Source organism: Lepidochelys kempii, chromosome 5, assembly GCF_965140285.1.
Source record: "Lepidochelys kempii isolate rLepKem1 chromosome 5, rLepKem1.hap1, whole genome shotgun sequence".
NCBI lineage: Eukaryota > Metazoa > Chordata > Testudines > Cheloniidae > Lepidochelys > Lepidochelys kempii.
In genome coordinates, this window is record NC_136384.1 from 110,106,455 (window position 1) to 110,127,401 (window position 20,947).

General features: G+C 40.6%; 1 protein-coding gene across 2 annotated transcripts in view; it reads left to right on the plus strand.

The window, feature by feature from the left end:
- Positions 1-20,947, plus strand: part of CCDC171 (coiled-coil domain containing 171) — a 235,024-nt gene that overhangs the window by 171,089 nt on the left and 42,988 nt on the right. For both annotated transcript variants that reach the window (XM_073345441.1, XM_073345440.1), the window contains one exon: positions 825-956. In XM_073345441.1, coding sequence (XP_073201542.1) covers positions 825-956 — 132 coding nt within the window. The remainder of the gene's footprint in view (positions 1-824; positions 957-20,947) is intronic.

Genomic DNA, 20,947 nt, shown 5'->3' on the forward strand with positions numbered 1-20,947 from the left:
TGGCAGTGTGATACCAACTGCATATGGTTACGTTTGTCAACATAAGTAGGACTCTTTCACATGTATATTTGGGTGGGGGGGGATGGTTGGTTATTTTGTTTAATTTTTACCTTTCGCAATCCTTAATCAAACTATGTAGACTTTGTACAAATACTACTGGTTTCGGTTTCCTTTTCCTTGTTTAGAAGGTGTACAGCTAAGTTAGCTAATACTAATATGTATTAGTTCCTTTATGTGAATCTGCCATTAGAAATCTAACAGGCTGTGCAATTAACAGAAGAGAAAAATCCTGCTACAGGTAGATTTTTATTTCTGTTTTAGGAAGGATTTTAAATTTTGTTCTGGAGCTTAATTGAATTTGTACTATTGAACCCCTCTACAATGTGAATGATTTCTATGCAGCAGTCAAAACTCATTTATCATCTCTGTTCTTATGTGTTGTTGCACAGTACTTTATTAATAGTTGATGATTGTTGGATGGAAAGTGTAATTATTGCCTACAATTTGTTTTCTTTTGTGTTAGATGTTTTAGGAGGGATAGATCTGTAAAATTTGTCCACCAGTTGGAGTGAAGCCCTCAGTGACTCTTCTTCCCTTCTCATTTCAGTCCAGAGGAGGATGCTTTTTCTTCTTAGCATTCTCTCCCAGCACTCTGAATTAGAGATTTATTTGCAACGAAAAATCAATTAGTCCTAAATTTATTCATGGATTTCAGGTCCAGCGATCAATGCAAGTCCACTCAGTGGGCTCAAGGGGACCCAGTTCATCCCAGTTAATGTGTCTGAAGGGGAATTACCATTGATGCTGGGTTTTTTTCCCTTTAGGTCAGAGATCAGATCTCGCTGTCACGGACTGCGGCAACCAGGAATGACTTCACCCTGCAGCTACCCAAACTGCACCTGGAGACCTTTGCAATGGAAGGGCTGAAGGGCGGGCCAGAGGTTGTAGCATTTCAGGTTAGAGTCTAAATAACCGTTTTTTTGCAACTGAGATGTAGAGAGAAACAAACTGCTTTATGTGGAGAGAACAAAAGCTTCAAAAATGTTGTAGTCAACAGCTAAAAAGAGAAAGTAATTTCCTTACATATCTTTTGAATGATATAATTCAGTGACTGTTAGGAGCTTTTAATATTGGAGGTGAAATATTAAATAATTGGAAAAAAAACCAAATGCCACAGAAAAAGATGTAAAATGTTATATTTGAAAAGTAGTGTTGGGAAAAGCTGCTTTCCTATTTAATTTAACCTGAGCATGACAGAAGAATAAAAAAAATAAACTATTTCTCCCTGCTTCTTATAACCGGTTTAAGAATTTTTCTCTCTAAAAATTAAGAGATTACTAAAGACTTAAACTGTCAAAAAATCAACATTTTTAGAGCAGTACTAATTTATGTAGAATTGCAGTTTAGAATAATCAAGCACAGAAAATATTTTGTTCTTGTAATCCCTGGTTTTAAAGAATGGAATGTTTCCATGTCTACAGAGTATTTATTCATTGGAGGGGAGCAGTGGGGGAAAAATTGGTTTGAACTAAAGAAGGACCCCATATTCAACTCAAAAAATGGACTGTGATTTTAGCTTTTGTCTATTTATGCACACATTATCCCTTACTCTTTTTATAGCCATTCAAAATGACTTCATTCTTGTGCCACAGTACTGCTAAGGGCAGAATATTTTTTGTTTTTGATTCAGAGAATGGAGAGGACAGTGAATAAATATTTTTCACTGTGCTCTTGCTATGTACAGAAAACAGAAATGTGTTAATTTGTGTGCAAATTGTAGGGATTTTCACTTCATATGTCGCACAGTGGATGTACACTTCCATTTTATTCATTTTTAAAGCAAAATGAACTGTGTATTCCGTAAAAGGTATGCGACTGAAGTGTGAGGGTTGCACACCTAATCAAATACATTCAGGAACCACAGAATTAAAGTTAAACGCTCATTCTAATATCTGTCCTCTTGCACACATGCATGAAATGATGCATTTATTAATCATGCAAAATATAATTTTTTTTGAATAATACAGTGCAATATGATACACTTTGAATTTAACTTTGTAAAAAATCCTAATTGATATGTATCTACTCATTGGAAGGAGGTGGGGAGAGGATAGAGCTGTAGAATAATCTCTCCCTAACTCAGTGGTGGTCATTCTTATTCACTCCTATGGCTAGGAGTGAGATTCCACAGGTAATGTTTCCTAGAAGAGAAAGCCACATAAAAACAAAACAGCAAGGTTGCTGCCTTTCTAAAGTTGCTTCCTCATGCCTTTCTAATCTGGTAGCCTGGTGTGAGGCCACCTGTCTTTTCCTTTTCCATCCTGTGGCCCTGGTAATGTTGCAGAAGCTCTTGCAAGACAGGCCTGTCCCTTCGTCCTCTTTAGGGGATGAGGATGAATAGGAATATAAGAAACTCTATTTCAGGACTTCACTGAACACCAGGGAACTGGACTAGTGCACAACATGGCTGAGTTCCCTGAGTGGCTAACTTGTGGTGTGATTGCACACATGTACGTTGCTTCTGCCCTTGACAGCAGCAGTAGCATCTGGTTACTTTGCATATAGGTAAACAGCAGACAGGGTCTACAGTTTATCTAAGCATGAATTTCCGAGGATTTTCTTTGTTGTGTTTTTTGTTGTACATTCTGAAACAACTACTTATAGCAGTACTTGTATAGAGCATATTATCAATTATATGCTCTAGATTTTCACTTTATTTAAGCATTTCTTTCTTTTTTTATGGTGTGTGCCTGTTTAGCTTAGTTTTAATTATATCATATGGAGTAAATGTATGCGAAATATGGATCTAAGGAACCTGTCCTACGGTCTTGAATTATGAAGTAGCTTTACTCATGCAAGTAGTTCTATATGGTATTAAAATCAATGGGATTATTTGCATGAGTTAAAATTTCATGATTGGTCCGTATCACTATTATAAATTTATTTTACATTGTATTATTAGGTAAATATCATGCAATCGTGTAACTAAAGAGCACATTATAGGCAAATGTTAAAAATGAGCATTCAGCCCCAACTCTAAATGCATTGGTTTTTGTGCGTTTAATTTCTTGCACAGAATTTTCATTTTTCTTTTAAATTCAAAACAGGAAAAAAAAAACAGAAATGGGTGACAGGTATAGCAGTAGCCATTGGAATCAGTGAATACTGACCCGTTATGTGATGGGGAACTAAAATTTTATAAATCTGATCTATATCAAGTGACTGTGATCCATAAATAATGTTCAGCTTCTAGACAGCACTTCAGTTGGCCCCTATATTACATGTTGTTGTGAGAAGAAAACAAAATCTTTGCAATGAAGTAGCAAATGAGTACACCTGTAAGGGAACCTGACCGAGAGCTAGGGGAGTTGGTCATAGTGCTTCCAAATTTTGCTGAAAGCGAGTGGTACTGCAGAGGAATTGGAGAGGATGAAATCCTCCATGCTTGATCTATGTGGTGGGCCCAGAGGCATTAGAGATCTATAATGCATTCCAGTTGGAGTATGAAATAATTGCAAATGCTAGACAGTCATTCAGAAATTTCCAGAATACTGTGCACATATGAACGTCATTTGGAAAAGGTACATTTTCTTTACAAGAAATCAACTGCCAGGTGAGACACTCAAGCATTATGTTACATGCCTACATAGTAAAGCTATTCAAGTTACTTGAATTTGAACAGTTAACTAGGTTTCTAATTAGTTCGTCAGTTATTTCTGGCATAACTGATAACCAAGTCAAAACCAGAAGAAATTTCTTGAAAGAAAATGGTCTGAGCTTGCAAAGAACAATGGATATTTACAGGGCTAATGAAAATCTGTGTTTCCCAGCTGAAAGTGGTGTTAAAGTGTGTGAGAACTGAAGCGCATCTAATAAAAAATGCATACCATGGCGTAAAGACAAAATCCATGGGTAAACAAACATCAGCAACCAAAGGGCCCGTCTTCCTCACCCCGAGACTACATGAAATGATTAGTGAATTGTAAAAATACATTGTAAATGTGCAAGCTTAACAAGGAGCTTCTTACACTTGTCATGTTTTCTAGAATACCCAAAACAAGGGAAAATAAGGTGATACATTAAGAGGAGTCTGCAGTAATTATGGCCACCCATTTCTCAAACAAAACTTGGCAAGCTGAAACAGGAATGACAGAATGAACCCATCATTACAACAGCTTTTGGAGAGGTATTCAAGATGCATAGTCAGTGGGAAAACCCCAGTTACTTCAAAGAATACAACATTTTTGGGGCTTTATAGTTAAAATTGCTGCATATGATGTGATTCACTACAAAGGTGGTTGTGTCACAATATCACTCTGCCTAAGGTTGGAAATGCTAAGTATAATTCATAGTGCCCTTGTGGGCACAGAGATATGTGAGAGCAGAGCCAGAGGTGTCCTTTCTGGCCAGGCATGAATACAGCCATGGAAGATAAGAAGAGATCGAAATGTGAATCCTGCAATGAATACAGGAAACAAGATGCAAAAGACCCATTGAAATAACCTGATAGCCCTCGCCAAGACTTTATGAAGGTTTATTTGAATTAAACTGGAAAGATAATCTTTTGCTAGGCTCTACTACTCACTTTTTAAAAAAACAAAATAAAAATTGAGCTGTTGCCCTACACATCAAGTAGCAATGTAATAACCTATCATAAATCACAGTTTCCTGAGTTAATAACACACATTGGCCCACAATGAAAAGTGACTCATTTCACCAGTTTTCTGATGGATCAGTTCAAGCATACCATATGCAGGTGTTAATATGCAGAGTCAGTTCTAAGAGCATGACCTTGATTTTAGAAAATCAAAACCATCCTTGTCACATCAAAGGAATACATGTATAGCATTGTCTCAGCACATCTCACAATACTTCATTATGATCATGAGGTCAGAAACTCACATGCAGAAGGACAGAGCCAATATCAAACAAACATCTTGAACCAAAGTCAGTTAGTCCAGACAGTTAGAAAACAGCTGTATGCCAACAAGGTAGCACAGGAGAAATACAACAAGAATGTCAAACATTTCCTCCCACTCACAATGAGGATAAGCATTAGATCCCAAATAGAAAGTGCCTGGCATTTTACCAAATTAATAGCTTTGCCACATTGAAGTTATATGTCCTAGCCAACCTTAGAGATGGTCCCTACCAGAGGAATACAGTATATTTAAACAAAACCAAGGAGGATTGTGGCTCTGTTTATTGAGAACATCCTGAATGCTAATGACACTGTTCCTCTGCAGACCAAAATAAAACGTGTTCACCCAGTCACTGACAACAAACATGGACTTAAGATCCACCTTAACTGCCAAAAACTCCACTGAAGAAGAAACTAGTGGTATATGGCCATGTGGTTCAGAGAATGGTAGTTGCTGACAGATGGGCAATTAGAGACAGAATAATCCTCTCATCTGTCAGGGGATCTATGTTGACCTCCATCTTAGAAGTCAGCATGTGCATGTTTTTCTAATTGGTTCTATTAATTTGTGGCTGTTTTTATTTGGCATTATATTTTATTTGCATTTTGATTTTTTTTTAAAAGAAGTGTCATTGGCCACTGAAGTCAGATACTGCTGTCTGTCATGTCATAGTGGCAGTAGCTTTTTGTAACCCTAACTCATGCTAAGTGATTAGGTCTAGGAAATACAGTTCAATCTCTTATGACTCCTATGTGTAACTCTTATTACATTGAGAGTAAAAATATTAGGGAAATGAAGAAAATGTGGTGCATGCACGAATGCTCCCATATAGACATGTGCAGTCTGTGTCTACTGTGTGGTGTGACTAAGCTTGAATGATTGTGTGTGGTGTGCGTGCACAGGTCAGTTGGAGTGTGGTTAACTAGGTGTATCATCTGTGTCTGAATTGGAGGCTCTGAATGTGCGGGCTTTATGTGGGGCTTGAATGAGTACGTGCATGTTTGAAACGATTTCACAGTGTGTGTGAAAAGATATGGTATGTAAGGTTGAGACAGGCTTCTATGAGAGGATGAAGTATATATTTCAGTGTGTGTCTGAGTTTAAATATAGAGCGTGTGTGTGTGTGTATACAGATGAGTGAATTCTTCTTTGATTCATTATCGAACCATTCCCTGTATGGTGTTGGGGGATACTGCTGCTTCGTGCTACCTTTTCAAATGAGACCTAAAACTGACCCTGAACAGCTCTGAGCATTAAAATCCCATTGCATTTTTCACAAACATTAGTGTTGTTAGCTTTGGTGCCCTGAGTAAACTTAAATTTGGATATCTATATTCTGCATCACTAAGTCCCCCCATATGTTGGGTAAAAGGTGTGTAGTGTTGGTATGTGCTGCTAAGTGTTCACTGTGTTCTATTTGAAAAGGTTGTCATGGGTTTCATGTTCTGCATATGCATTTAGGATGTGTGCTTGCCCTTTTTCTCTTTAGCTTTCCCTCCAACCTCAGACCGATCTACATGTGTGCACGCGCATGCACGCACAGATTTGGATATTTAGATTTACTATATATAATTTATATACATTTTATAGTTTCCAAAGTACTATGAAGTTCCTTGGAATGAAAAGTGCTGTATAAACACAATGTTGTATTATAGTTATTAGTAATATAGTTGAGTACTGACATCTATTCTCAATGATAGAGTATAGTCATTATAAATTTATAAGAAAATTATGTCCTTCCATTTATTTTATGTAAATTATGCATCCATGTATGATGTAGTCATGGCTTATCATACTGTATAGTAGGCAGAAGTAAAACTCATTTTTTTAATCAATTGGGCAAACAAATGTAGTTTAAATGTTTTTTTCACTTTCCTGCTTTTCCAATAGATTTAGATTAATTTCTGAATAAATTAGAAGCTAAGATTTTACATAAAAATTAGGTTTATTGTATTCATCAAACAATAAAAACATTGTTTTCTTTCACACATTTCTGTTTGGTTGCTGATGATGTTGTGGTCAGACATTTAGTTGCTGATGAAGTTGTGGTCAAACTGAAACAAGCAAATGATTTCAAAGTAAACACTGAGTGTTCATCCTTCCAATCATCCTGCTGTGCCAAGTCATTGCAGTGTATACATAGTACAGAAAATCACACCCTGTATGAGTTAAGTGTACAATAGTAGTTTGAGCTTTGAATCTCTTGGCCTTATAAATTTGTATGATTTTTTCTTTTTGGTTCTTAGTAACATTTGAAGCACAGAGAAGGATGTTCTAGGTGCTCATGTGCACACATACTCTCCCCCCTCAATAACCAGCATTGCAGGGACCAACCATTTTGTCAAGAATGCCTGAGTGCAGCTCCCTTGAGAATCTGTGACTGGATTGAACTGCTCCATTGGGGATATGGTGGTCCTTCAAACAACATGAAGCATTCCCTTCAGGAGTTCCGCATGTTGTCTCAAGAGCATTCCCACCCCAAAAACGTAAGATGAGCTCTCAACCTGAACTCTCATCACCCACTTAGCAGCATTTAGTGCTTGTGCTGGACTGAGTGCTTTTTAATATAGCTTTTGAAGAGCATTATTTTAATAATTCTTTATAATAATACTTTGCTCTTCCACCTTGAACTGAATTTGTTCATAAGTAAATATATTAATGTTCATTAAACTGGAATAACTTCCCCAAGATGCTGAATTTCCAGTGCAAACCAGACCTGATGCAAACTTAAATTTACCAAAAATACACATTGGTGCAGGGCTACAGAAACAATATTGACCAGTTATATAAAAATCTGGATGAGCATCAAGAAGACCTTTACTGAATTTTATCAGAATTACTTGCCTCGTTCTGTTCCAAGCACCCAGCCTTGGATCTAACCTCCCATATTACTTACCTTTTCCGGTTTGCTCCCACAGACTGCCATGTGCATCTAGTTCTGACCACTGGGGGAAGTTCAGAGCCTTTAACAGCTCTGAAAATCAGCCCCTGAGTATTTCAAGTTGGGCACTCAGAAAAGAAAGCATCTAAGATGAGAAGATGAGTTTGAAAATTTTGGCTTAAATATCTTATCCTAGGTTATATGGCAAGTATATAGTATATTCACCAAGGGAAGGTCATGCCTGACTAATCTAATCGCCTTCTATGATGAGATTACTGGTTCTGTGGATGAAGGGAAAGCAGTGGATGTATTGTTTCTTGACTTTAGCAAAGCTTTTGACACTGTCTCCCACAGTATTCTTGTCAGCAAGTTAAAGAAGTACGGGCTGGATGAATGCACTATAAGGTGGGTAGAAAGTTGGCTAGATTGTCGGGCTCAACGGGTAGTGATCAACGGCTCCATGTCTAGTTGGCAGCCGGTGTCAAGTGGAGTGCCCCAGGGGTCGGTCCTGGGGCCGGTTTTGTTCAATATCTTCATAAATGATCTGGAGGATGGTGTGGATTGCACTCTCAGCAAATTTGCGGATGATACTAAACTGGGAGGAGTGGTAGATACGCTGGAGGGCAGGGATAGGATACAGAGGGACCTAGACAAATTGGAGGATTGGGCCAAAAGAAATCTGATGAGGTTCAATAAGGATAAGTGCAGGGTCCTGCACTTAGGATGGAAGAACCCAATGCACAGCTACAGACTAGGGAGTGAATGGCTAGGCAGCAGTTCTGCGGAAAAGGACCTAGGGGTGACCGTGGATGAGAAGCTGGATATGAGTCAGCAGTGTGCCCTTGTTGCCAAGAGGGCCAATGGCATTTTGGGATGTATAAGTAGGGGCATAGCGAGCAGATCGAGGGATGTGATCGTCCCCCTCTATTAGACATTGGTGAGGCCTCATCTGGAGTACTGTGTCCAGTTTTGGGCCCCACACCACAAGAAGGATGTGGATAAATTGGAAAGAGTCCAGCGAAGGGCAACAAAAACTATTAGGGGTGTGGAACACATGACTTATGAGGAGAGGCTGAGGGAACTGGGATTGTTTAGTCTGCAGAAGAGAAGAATGAGGGGGGATTTGATAGCTGCTTTCAACTACCTGAGAGGTGGTTCCAGAGAGGATGGTTCTAGACTATTCTCAGTGGTAGAAGAGGACAGGACAAGGAGTAATGGTCTCAAGTGCAGTGGGGGAGGTTTAGGTTGGATATTAGGAAAAACTTTTTCACTAGGAGGGTGGTGAAACACTGGAATGAGTTGCCTAGGGAGGTGGTGGAATCTCCTTCCTTAGAAGTTTTTAAGGTCAGGCTTGACAAAGCCCTGGCTGGGATGATTTAATTGGGGATTGGTCCTGCTTTTGAGCAGGGGGTTGGACTAGATGACCTCCTGAGGTCCCTTCCAACCCTGATATTCTATGATTCTAAGTCTATAGCAGTTCTGGAAATAGAGCCTGTGACAGAACGCACATGTGTTTTGCACTGTCCAACCCTCTCCTGGAGGGTCCTGATATATTGAGTGTTGCCCCTCTAAGGCAAGGGCATCAGCATACAGTCTGCTACCTTAAGTGAAGTTACCCAAACAATTCACAGCACTGGATTAGTTTTAATTAAAGAATAAAACAAGTTCATTTAACTATAAAGAGATATTTTAAGCAAGTACATTGAAGGCATTGAAGTCAGAAATTGTTACAAGAGAAATAAAGATTAAAAGCTTTCTAAACTTAAACTAGATTTGGTTCAAGGTGAAATTCTTACCACTTGCTTCCAGCAACATGGCTGACCAAATTTCAGGTTAGGATCGGATCCCAAAGTCCCTAGGCTGTTTCTCTTGTCATCTTAGGTGGAAAAGAGAGATGTATAAGGAGAGATAACTGGGGGTATTTTTGCCCCTCACTTTTATAGTTCAGTTACCCTTTGAAATGCATTTTTCTGAGGGTTACCCTTAGTTAAAGTTCATTCACAGTAAAGAAGGCTGGTGGTGAAAGAAGTTCTGTGTTCTTCTCACCTCTGTTTGCTGAAAGGCAGATTTTCCTTGTCTCCTGTCTTCCCCTTCTTGCTGTCTGATAATAATGTACATGTAAATTTACATGTAATTTACATGCTGTTTATAATTTACATTTAAATTGAGGAACACACACATTCCTTTGTTTTGAGACCTGCTTGACCAGTTCTGGCTAATTGGGACTAAATGGGTTTGAACATGTGCCACCAAAATCATTCGAGAGGGAAGTCATAACTGTACATATGTTGCTACATACATTCAACCATGATATTGACCAGCACATTATTAGTTTTCAAATGATACCTTACAAGGCATATTTTATACAAAGATTACAATAATGTGTAGGGTATGAATACTCTTAAAATATAGTAATCCGTGCAAGTCCAGTTTTCAGAATGGAGAGAGGTAAATAGTGGTGTCCACCAGAGCTCTGTACTGGGCCCAGTCCTATTCAACATATTCATAATGATCTGGAAAAAATGGGTAAACAGTGAGGTGGCAAAATTTACAAATGATGATGATACAAAACTAGTTAAATCTCAAGCAGACTGCAAAGAGCTACAAAAGGATCTCACTAAACTGGGTGACTGGGTAATAAAATGGCAGATGAAATTCAGTGTTGATAAATGCAAAGTAATGCACTTTGGAAAACACAATCCCAACTCTACAGATAAGATGATGGGGTATAAATAAGCTGTTACCACTCAAGAAAGAGAGCTAGAAGTCATTGTGGGTAGTTCTCTGGAAACATTCACTCAATGTGCAGCAGCAGGCAAAAAAGCAAACAGAATGTTGGGCATCTCTAGGGGGGTGGGACTCACCCCTGCAGCGCCTCCTGCTGGTCATCCAGGGAATTAGCATTTCCAGCCTCCTGAGCGCCCTCTGCAGGCCAGTGTCCCACTTGCTGCTGGGCCCTGAGTCCCTCCCGGACTCCGGTGCCCCTTTCAAGATGGAGTGCTGCCCCCTGGCAGTACCCCCACAGATCTGGGTCTCCCCCCCACTCTGGGGAACTCTCACCCTCTATCCTCACCTTGCCTCAGTCTTTGGCTACTGCCAGTCACCACCTAGCCCCCGCTCCCTGGGGCAGACTGCAGTATAATTGCCGCTCATCATCGGCAAGGAGGGGCTGAACCTACTACTTCTGCCTACCCTTGGGCTGCCCTCTGCAACCCCAGTACCCTTTTCCTAGGCCTTCATCAAGGCTTGCAGCCTGAGGGTTTCTCCGGCCGGAGCTCCCTAGCTCCTCTGGCCTTTCCCTAGCCCTGCTCCACTTTAGATTACCCTGCTCAGCTCCCAGCAGTCAGGCTCCTCCCTCTCAACATCTAGAGAGAGATTGTCCTCCTGGCCCACTGCCCTCCTATAAAGGCCAGCTGGGCCCTGATTGGGGTGTGGCCACAACTGTGGTTGTTTCCCCAATCAGCCAAGCAGCAGCCCTCTGGTAGCCTCAGTCCTCTCCCAGGGCTGATTTCAAGCCCTTCAGGGCAGGAGCTGGTGACCACCCCACTACAGCATCATTAAGAAAGGGATAGATAATAAGACAGAAAATATCGTATTGCCTCTATATAAATCCATGGTACGCCCACATCTTGACTACTGCATGCAGATGTGGTCACCCCATCTCTAAAAAGATATATTGGAATTGGAAAAAGTTCAGAAAAGGGCAACAAAATTGATTAGAGGTATGGAACAGCTTCTATCTGAGGAGAGATTAATAAGACTGGGACTTTTCAGCTTGGAAAACAGACGACTAAGCTGGGATATGATAGAGGTCGATAAAATCATGACTGGTGTGAAGAAAGTAAATAAGGAAGTGTTATTTATTCCTCTTCATAACACACAAACTAGGGGTCACCAAGTGAAATTAATAGGCAGCAGGTTTAAAATAAACAAAAGGAAGTATTTTTTCACACAATGCATAGTCAACCTGTAGAACTCCTTGCCAGAGAATTTTGTGAAGGCCAAGGCTCTAACAGGGCTCAAAAAAGAACTGGATACATTCATGGAGGATAGGTCCATCAATGGCAGTTAGCCAGAATGGGCAGGGATGGTGTCCCTAGCCTCTGTTTGTCAGAAGCTGGGCGATGGGATGGATCACTTGATGATTACCTGTTCTGTTCATTCCCTCTGGGGCACATGGCATTGGCCACTGTAGGAAGACAGGATATTGGGCTAGATGGACCTTTGGTCTGACCCAGTATGCCTGTTCTTATGTTCTTAAGTTGTTATAGCTGGTTGTGTAGTTACATACTTCTGAAATATTCATGCCACTGACCTGGGTAGAAAGTAAAGGTGGTTCTTTGAGTGTTGGTCTCTTTGTGTTTTCCACACATGGGTACACATGTGCTGCATGCACCTGAGACTGGAGATTTCTAGCAAATAGTGTCCATTGGTCTGTACCCGCACATTTACCTTGTGCTCTGAACTGAGGATGCAAGCGGTGGCACAGACCAATGCCTCTCCAATTCCTTCTTATTGATGTATGGCCTGTGTCGGAATCCCCTCTGTCCATAGCTACCTCCGTGTTTCTTCTTCAGAACCTGGACATATAATTGTTCATAGTTTTTAGTGTAGTTAGTTAGAATTTTAGTGTCATAATATAACTTAGTATAGCTTAATTTCTCTCCATCTTGGGGAGCCTCTCCCCAAGGATTATACCCAGATTCCCAAGGTTTAAGAACTCTATCTCTTGCCTCCGCTTTTTCTCCATGAGCGAAGAAAATCAGTGCTACTTCGATTGCCTTGGAGAGGTTCACATATCTGCTAAGTACACGCATCTGCCGTTCCTTCCCTCCTTGAACTCATGAGGGACAAGAGCTCACACTGAAGAAATGTCTCATAGCCTTCTCAGTTCCAGGCCAGGGAGACCCCCTGTACAGCAGCCTCAGGCAATGAGCAGCACCCCCCTGAGAATGAGCTCAGGAGCTGAGGCCAGAGCTTCTAAGCCCAAGGAATCATTAACTAAGGCTTTTCATGAGAATAAGCATCACTCTCACAAATGCAAGGACAGATCTCTCCTTCCACATCTGCCTTTAAAAAAAGGGATCCCTCCCCGACTCCATCCACATCAGGTGAGTCCTTGTGCATGGATCCTAAGGATTTAGGTCTGCTACCTGAACATGAGAGTAAGACACGAAGGAGAAAGGATCCACCAGTACCTATTAAGGCTCTGGTTCACAAGCCAAAGGATCGGCACCAATGGTTGCCATGTAAGAACTGCAGGCTAGAACTGCAGGCTCTTCTACAGTACGGAACCACCCCCCAGAAGGATCCACCATGACCATGGATGTGACGGATGCATGGGTCCAGACCACTGGAACACCTTGCACTCTGAGATGAACTGAAACCTGTACCTCCTCCCCAGGGGATATCTTCAGCCATCCCTACCCTCAAGCTCCTCTCCTTTCAGACCAACCCTCCTGAGGGACATATTGGCACTGGAGGAAGAAACCACCTTAAGGAGCTAGGGATGTCCTCTCCTGTTCATAATCCAGAGCACATGTGGTCCCTATCTGTATTCCACTACCTGACCTCCTCCATCTCTGCTTCAGCTCTTTCTGATTCGTCGTAAGAGGAGGAACTGGAGAGGCGTTGGTCTGCACTTCCCCTTATGCCCTCGGTTTGGAGCACAAGGAGGGCAGTTGTGGAGGTGAGGACCAATGGGCACTACTTGCTAGAAATCCCTGGGCTCAGATGCCTGAAGCATGTGTACTCACGTGTGGAATACAGATAGAGACCATGAATCTTAAAGAACCTCCAGGTACATATAAGTAACCATTTCTTTGGATGTTCATACTTATTTCAGGGATTTATTAAAATGGTAATAAGTAATCCTTTTTGGATTATGATTTATTTTATAAACTGGTAATATGAGATTCTCGCATATGGCATATGCTGAGCTACCTTCCAGGCTCTTGATTGGCACATCATCGGCAATAGATCTGAATGTTCTTTTAATTTTTAAGCGGTATTTTTGTGAGGGCAGCTGTAGAAACTGTTGTTTGAGAGTTACCTTCCTTCCTTTGTCTTCCTGACTCCCTTTCACCTATTTGCTCACCCTTCCTGCCATTTTCCCTCCACTCCCCACACGCCAAATAAATAAATACTGGAATACAGTTAAGAAAAGAACTGGCTCTTGCAAGCTGTATGTCCATCATCCTGCCAATCATTCTGCTTGTACAGCATACTCCTGTACCCGTAGCCCATTTTTTTGGTCAGTTTAGCTTGTAAGCCTTTTTTGGGTAACATTGTGGGGCACCAATCCTGTTTAGGGTTTAGTCATAGTCCATAAAACACGAAAGACCCCCCCGCCCCCCCCAAAAAAATTCCACACTTTTTCAGCCTTGTATTTTTGGACGGTCAAGGAGATCAGAGTGGGCATGGAAGGGGTTGCTGCCTCTTTGGTTCATCAAGTCATCAGTTTCTGGAAAGAGAAACTATGCCTACCTTCACGCCTCCAGCTTCCATCCCGGACACACTACACAATCCATTGCCTACAGCCAAGCACTGAGGTACAACCACATTTGCTCCAACCCCTCAGACAGAGACCAACACCTACAAGATTTTCACCAAGCATTCTCAAAACTATGATACCTACATGAGGAAATAAGGAAACAGATCAACAGAGCCAGACGTGTACCCAGAAGCCTCCTGCTGCAAGACAAGCCCAAGAAAGAAACCAGCAGAACTCCACTGGCCATCACATACAGTCCTCAGCTAAAACCTCTCCAACGCATCATCGGTGATCTATAACCCATCCTGGACAATGATCCCTCACTTTCACAGGGCTTGGGAGGCAGGTCAGTCCTCGCCCACAGATAACCCGCCAACCTGAAGCATATTCTCACCAGCAACTACACATCTCACCATAGTAACTCTAACTCAGGAACCAATCCATGCAACAAACCTCGATGCCAACTCTGCTCACATATCTACATCAGCAACACCATCACAGGACCTAACCAGATCAGCCACGCCATCACCGGTTCATTCACCTGCATGTCCACCAATGTAATACATGCCATCATGTGCCAGCAATGCTACGTACGTCAGCAAAACTGGACAGTCCCTACGTAAAAGGATAAATGGACACAAATCGGATATTAGGAATGGCAATATACAAAAACCTGTAGGAGAACACTTCAACCTCCCTGGACACACAATAGCAGCTTTAAAGGTAGCCATCCTGCAGCAAAAAAACCTTCAGGACCAGACTTCAAAGAGAAACTGCTGAGCTTCAGTTCATTTTCAAATTTGACACCATCAGCTCAGGATTAAACAAAGACTGTGAATGGCTAGCCAACTACAAAAGCCATTTCTTTTCCCTTGGTGTTCACACCTCAACTGCTAGAAGAGGGCCTCATCCTCCCTGATTGAACTAATCTCATTATCCCTAGCCTGATTCTTGCTTGCATATTTATATCTGTCTCTGGAAATTTCCACTACATGCCTCTGACGAAGTGGGTATTCACCCACGAAAGCTTATGCTCCAATACGTCTGTTAGTCTTTAAGGTGCTACAGGACCCTTTGCTGCTTGAAAAGAGAATCTCAATCAAAATAGGGAGTTATGTTCTGTCCTTGTATTGTGCAAAGAAGGGAGAGGGGATTGGACCCTGCCCTCTTTTTTTTGTTTTGTTTTTGTTTTTAGTTTGTGATTTCTTGTGTGTCAAGGTTCTTTCCCCACTCTGAACGCTAGGGTACAGATGTGGGGACCTGCATGAAAAACCTCCTAAGCTTATCTTTACCAGCTTAGGTCAAAACTTCCCCAAGGTACAAAATATTCCACCCTTTGTCCTTGGATTGGCCGCTACCACCACCAAACAAATACTGGTTACTGGGGAAGAGCTGTTTGGAAACGTCTTTCCCCCCAAAATACTTCCCAAAACCTTGCACCCCACTTCCTGGACAAGGTTTGGTAAAAAGCCTCACTTTGCCCAGGTGACTACAGACCCAGACCCTTGGATCATAAGAACAATGAACAATCCTCCCAACACTTGCACCCCCTTTTCCTGGGAAATGTTGGATAAAAAGCCTCACGAATTTGCATAGGTGACCACAGACCCAAACCCTTGGATCTGAGAACAATGAAAAAGCATTCAGTTTTCTTACAAGAAGACTTTTTTAATAGAAATAGAAGTAAATAGAAGTAAAGAAATCACCTCTGTAAAATCAGAATGGTAGATACCTTACAGGGTAATTAGATTCAAAACATAGAGAATCCCTCTAGGCAAAACCTTAAGTTACAAAAAAGATACACAGACAGAAATAGTTATTCTATTCAGCACAATTCTTTTCTCAGCCATTTAAAGAAATCATAATCTAACACATACCTAGCTAGATTACTTACTAAAAGTTCTAAGACTCCATTCCTGGTCTATCCCTGGCAGAAACAGCATATAGACAGAGACCCTTTGTTTCTCTCCCTCCTCCCAGCTTTTGAAAGTATCTTGTCTCCTCACTGGTCATTTTGGTCAGGTGCCAGTGAGGTTACCTTTAGCTTCTTAACCCTTTACAGGTGAGAGGAGTTTTACTCTGGCCAGGAGGGATTTTAAAGGGGTTTACCCTTCCCTGTATATTTATGACATGGTGACTTTCAATTTCATTAGTTTGGCTTCTGCTTGCAATTCTGCTTTCTTCTTGTAGTTTTCAGCTTGTCGCCAACAAGGATATATGCTCAGGAGCCAGCAGGAAGTATCAGTATTATTTCATAGTAATTATTCCTTTGGTAAGATGAGACTTGTAGTGTTAGATTGAGCTTTTCATATATGCCATTGCTACAAGAGGAAAATGTCTGGTGGTAGGAAAATATCCAAACAGTGTAAGGATTTCTTGGCACTTCCTGTGTTAGTAGTCTCCTTTTTCAATTGGAGAAATCCTTTCCCTTTAAGGGCTGGTCTACATTACCGCTTAAGTCGATGTAACTTATATCGCTCCGTGATGTGATAAGACCCACATCAACCTCAGCACTGTCCACGCCGGTGCTATGTCGGCGTGAGACGCTTTCCTGCCAACATAGCTTCTGCCTCTCACAGAGGTGAAGTAATTACACTGATTGGAAAGTGCTCCCCCGTTGGCATAGCTTGTCTTTACCAGATGTGCTACAGCAACGCAGCTGTACCAAGGTAGCCCTTGAGTGTAGACTTTCCATTGCTGGTCAGGGAATCTATGTAGTATCTTTTGGAAAGAAGTTGTTTTATCAATTCTTTCTCCCTCCCTAGCTTGAGTGTGCTGTGATCTTTTTCCTATTGTTTCATATTGCTGTATGCAGCCTATAATACCAATTTGTGGATGAGCCCATTCAGGAGATTAGATATTTATGCTATTGAGGGCTATATGAGTACCTAAATAAATGGATAGACTCATGAATAACGCAGTATAAAGTGAAAGGTCAGAGAAGCTGAAGCTCTGGTGTCTGCTTTGTGGTGCTGGTTCTTTTAATTTCAAAACAAAGCAATAAAAGTAGAAGAATGTTGAGTGAGTGAATCTGTTGAATAGCAGAGAAAAACTGTACTGGGCTTTATCATACTGTGGTTGAAGTCTGAGAGTATTCCCAGTGACTTCATTGGGAGCAGGAGCAAGTCCTATTCAATTTTTAGCCACATGATTAGTAGTCAACTTAAAAAGTCCTATCCAAATCTTAAATCTTTTGTTTTTCATTTAGGAGCCTACTATTTCATCATTATAAACAAACCTGATTTATCTTTGCTTATCCTTATTGATAATGTGAAAGTAATGAGAATTTAAGAAGTTTTACATTATATTATTGCTAAGATTTTGTAACAGAATTGATGGGATTTTTGGTCAAAGGCAGCATTTGATGGGCTGTTTAGGTAAAGGCCTGGAAAAGGAAGGGTTATCTACAATTTGAGCGAGTTTATTATGGCTTAGTGATTTGCTGATTGATTTCGTTTGCTGTCAGTTAAGGCTCTCTTAATGTCAGTTTTCTTTGCATAATGCCTTGAAATAAAGACTGATGAAGTTTCTCTGATTGATGCCGCTTACATAAACTGACCCCGATTTGCCCTGTTCTGCATGACAATTTAAGTGACAGCAGTTGGAGGAAATATAGCAATGAATATGCAACTTAAGGATTAAGGAAAACTCAAGTAAGCCTTTCAGAATATAAAACTAGGCGTAAAAATGAAGCTGTTCTGTTAATTCCACAGTTGTCTTGTGTTTAAGAAGTAGGCTGATATTGTGTCCCAAGTGGTGTACTGATGAAGTGAAATTGAAAAAGAAAAGTTTAGGACAGATTGAAAATTAAATGATATATTTTTGAGTTATACTAAATCTTCTCTTATCTTTATCCTATTTGAGAGTGCAGTTCTAAAGTGTATGTTTTGTAAATATGTGAATTTCAGATGCATGAAGTCTTACAATTTGAAATGCATCTGTTCTCTTTTGTACTCCCATATTGCATGTGTAAGTTAACTGTCACCTTGGTTATTGAGTGTGACATATCGGGATAAAATCCAGACCAATGGGGGGCTGTCACCTTTGCCCTGTAACCTGGGATGCTCTGTAATGCCTTGCTGTTGTAGCCTCCAACCTGGACTGCTCATAACCAGCATTCAGGTCACTTCCGGACGTGTTTGTGTTTAACTGCAGCCTGCAGGCTTTCACGAGCCTTGGTTATACTGCAGGGTGATCCCAACACACTCCAAATTTCCCCCCAGAAATGTTTGTCTTGTATTGCCCAGCCATCTCCTGGACTGTACAAACATATTAAGACCATTATTCCTTTAAGTGCTTGTTATCCTAAATAGAGTTATCCAGCTACTTTAACTTAAACACACTGGGTTAGATAAAACAATAAAACAAGTTCATTAACCACAGAGAGATTTTAAGCAAGTACAAATAATAAAGTATAAAAGTCAGAGATGGTTACAAGAAAAGTAAATATAAAATGCTTACTGGTACCTCACGTAACAAACTATATTAGAATCAAGCAAAGTTTCACACCACATGCTTCTAGCAGCATTACTAACCAAACTCTTTAGTTCAGGACCTCCTCTGGCCCACCAGAGTCCAACAGCTGTTTCCTTTGTCTTCTCAGGTGCAGCAAATGAAGTCAGCGAGGTAACAGAGAGGGGTGTCTTGGGGTATTTGCCCCTCTTTTTTATAGTTTCAGTTCCTAATTGAAAAGCATTTCCAGCTAAGAACCAAGAGACATAGGGTCTGGTGAACGAAGGAGACCTTATGCTGTTTCTTTGCTAAGATGCTGATCTCTTTGTCCGTGCCTCCCTTTCTTGCCAAAGAATGGCCACTTGATGACTCTGTTTACTGCTTAAATGTAAATTAAGGCACACACATTACTTTGTTTAGGACAGACCTGAGCAGGGCTGTGGGTTTGGAACACATGTTGTTAACATCATACAGGGGAATCTTATAACGTCACATATAAAGTTGCTACCTATATTTCACCATAACAATACTGACCTGCAAGTTGTCAGTTTTTAAATGATGCCTCGCAAGGCATACCTTGTACAAAGATTATTACAATAGTGTATAGGGTGTGAACACAGGATTGCATGTGTATGTTGAACCTATTGTCTTGGTTATTGGGTTACCAAGTTGATTAATGTATAGTGGAACATGCTGCTAAAGAGTTACAATAGTCAAGTCCAAACGCTGTTTACTGGGTTGAAAACAGCATCCGTTTTTAGGGTTCAAAATTTCCATTGCTTTTCAGGGCAAATATATTTGGAGTAGGGCACTTACTTTTGAAATGTATGGGTGTGGTACCTGAGTTTGTGACATTGATAGAGAAAGACAAGGGTGAAAGTCAAAGGAGAAACCACCAAGATTGGAAAGGAGGTGGGAAGGGAAAGAGAAGAAACATCTAACAGATGGGTGGATGAATGGAATAATTTTGTGAGTCTGAATGATTAGGGATGCGTATCAAATATCAAGTTGGCCTGTGGATGGGTGGGACTTTCATAGGTTCAGATAAACATTCAATCCAAACCTCCCTCCTTTTTTGTCCTGGGAAACTGACAAACCCCATCTCAAAGTAGAAAAATGTTTAAGAACATTTTTCAAAAACTCTTTCAAGAGATAGGTGACCTGTCCACACTAGCTAGATGCTGCCAGAACAAAAACATTGACTAGAACCCTTTTTAAACTGGTTGTCTAAAACTGTTTCAGAATAAAGTCAGTTTCCCAGGGAGAAATTTTTCTGCTTGAGACATATAACGTGTGTTAGACAATGCAACAGAATGAAAACTGTTTATATAATTCCATTTAAAAATACATTGAATAAATAAAGGTTGCATGATTAAGTATTCAAAGTACTTAATTCTGGCCCATTCATTGTATGTGTGTGCTTTATGGTAGGCTCTTTAACTATTCTATGGTAGAATAGAATAGAACTATGGTAGGTCACATTCTGTAATCTCAAATAAATACAATATCATATTTTTTCCTACATTAGATACACATGTAACACCTTGTACCTTTTTTCTTTCTTTTCTGTTTATACAAACTGCTTTGTCAAAATAATCCTGATTAAACTTGAATTAGAGTTTTATGTAAGATCTCTGTGGTATTTATGTAAATAATTTTGTCAGCCTCCTTATTCTTGTAATTTTTTTGAGCCATCAGCACAGTTTTTCTTTGGCACTGCAGTCTGAGTTGGATCAGGCTCTAAACTACTAAGCTAATGTACCTGTGCACACATGCATACTGCTGTATTTCTTAGGTGTACATGACTTAACCATGAAGCTACCTTAATGGCAAAGTAACATACCCCCAGTACCTTGAGGTTCTTATGGAGTCTTGCTGCTCCTTCCCCCACGATATCTTGGAAATCTAATATTAATTTCCCCATTTTGCTCCCCTCTGATCATTCGAAAACATAGTCTCTAAAATTATCTTCCTTGGCAGTTCATCAGGCAATATCCCTCCCTCTTCAATTCACTTCATTAGCTTTCCCTTCCCCACTATATCAAGTTTAATCATCTCATCTGTCCCTTAAAAGCCCAGCCTAAATCTCAGATGTAGTTTCTTATTTTGTTCCCTCAGTGGTGGTAGTCTTGGTGCCTGTCTCCTCCCTTTCCATCTTCATGCCCTTTTCATGATGCCCTCCGATTCATGGAATGACTT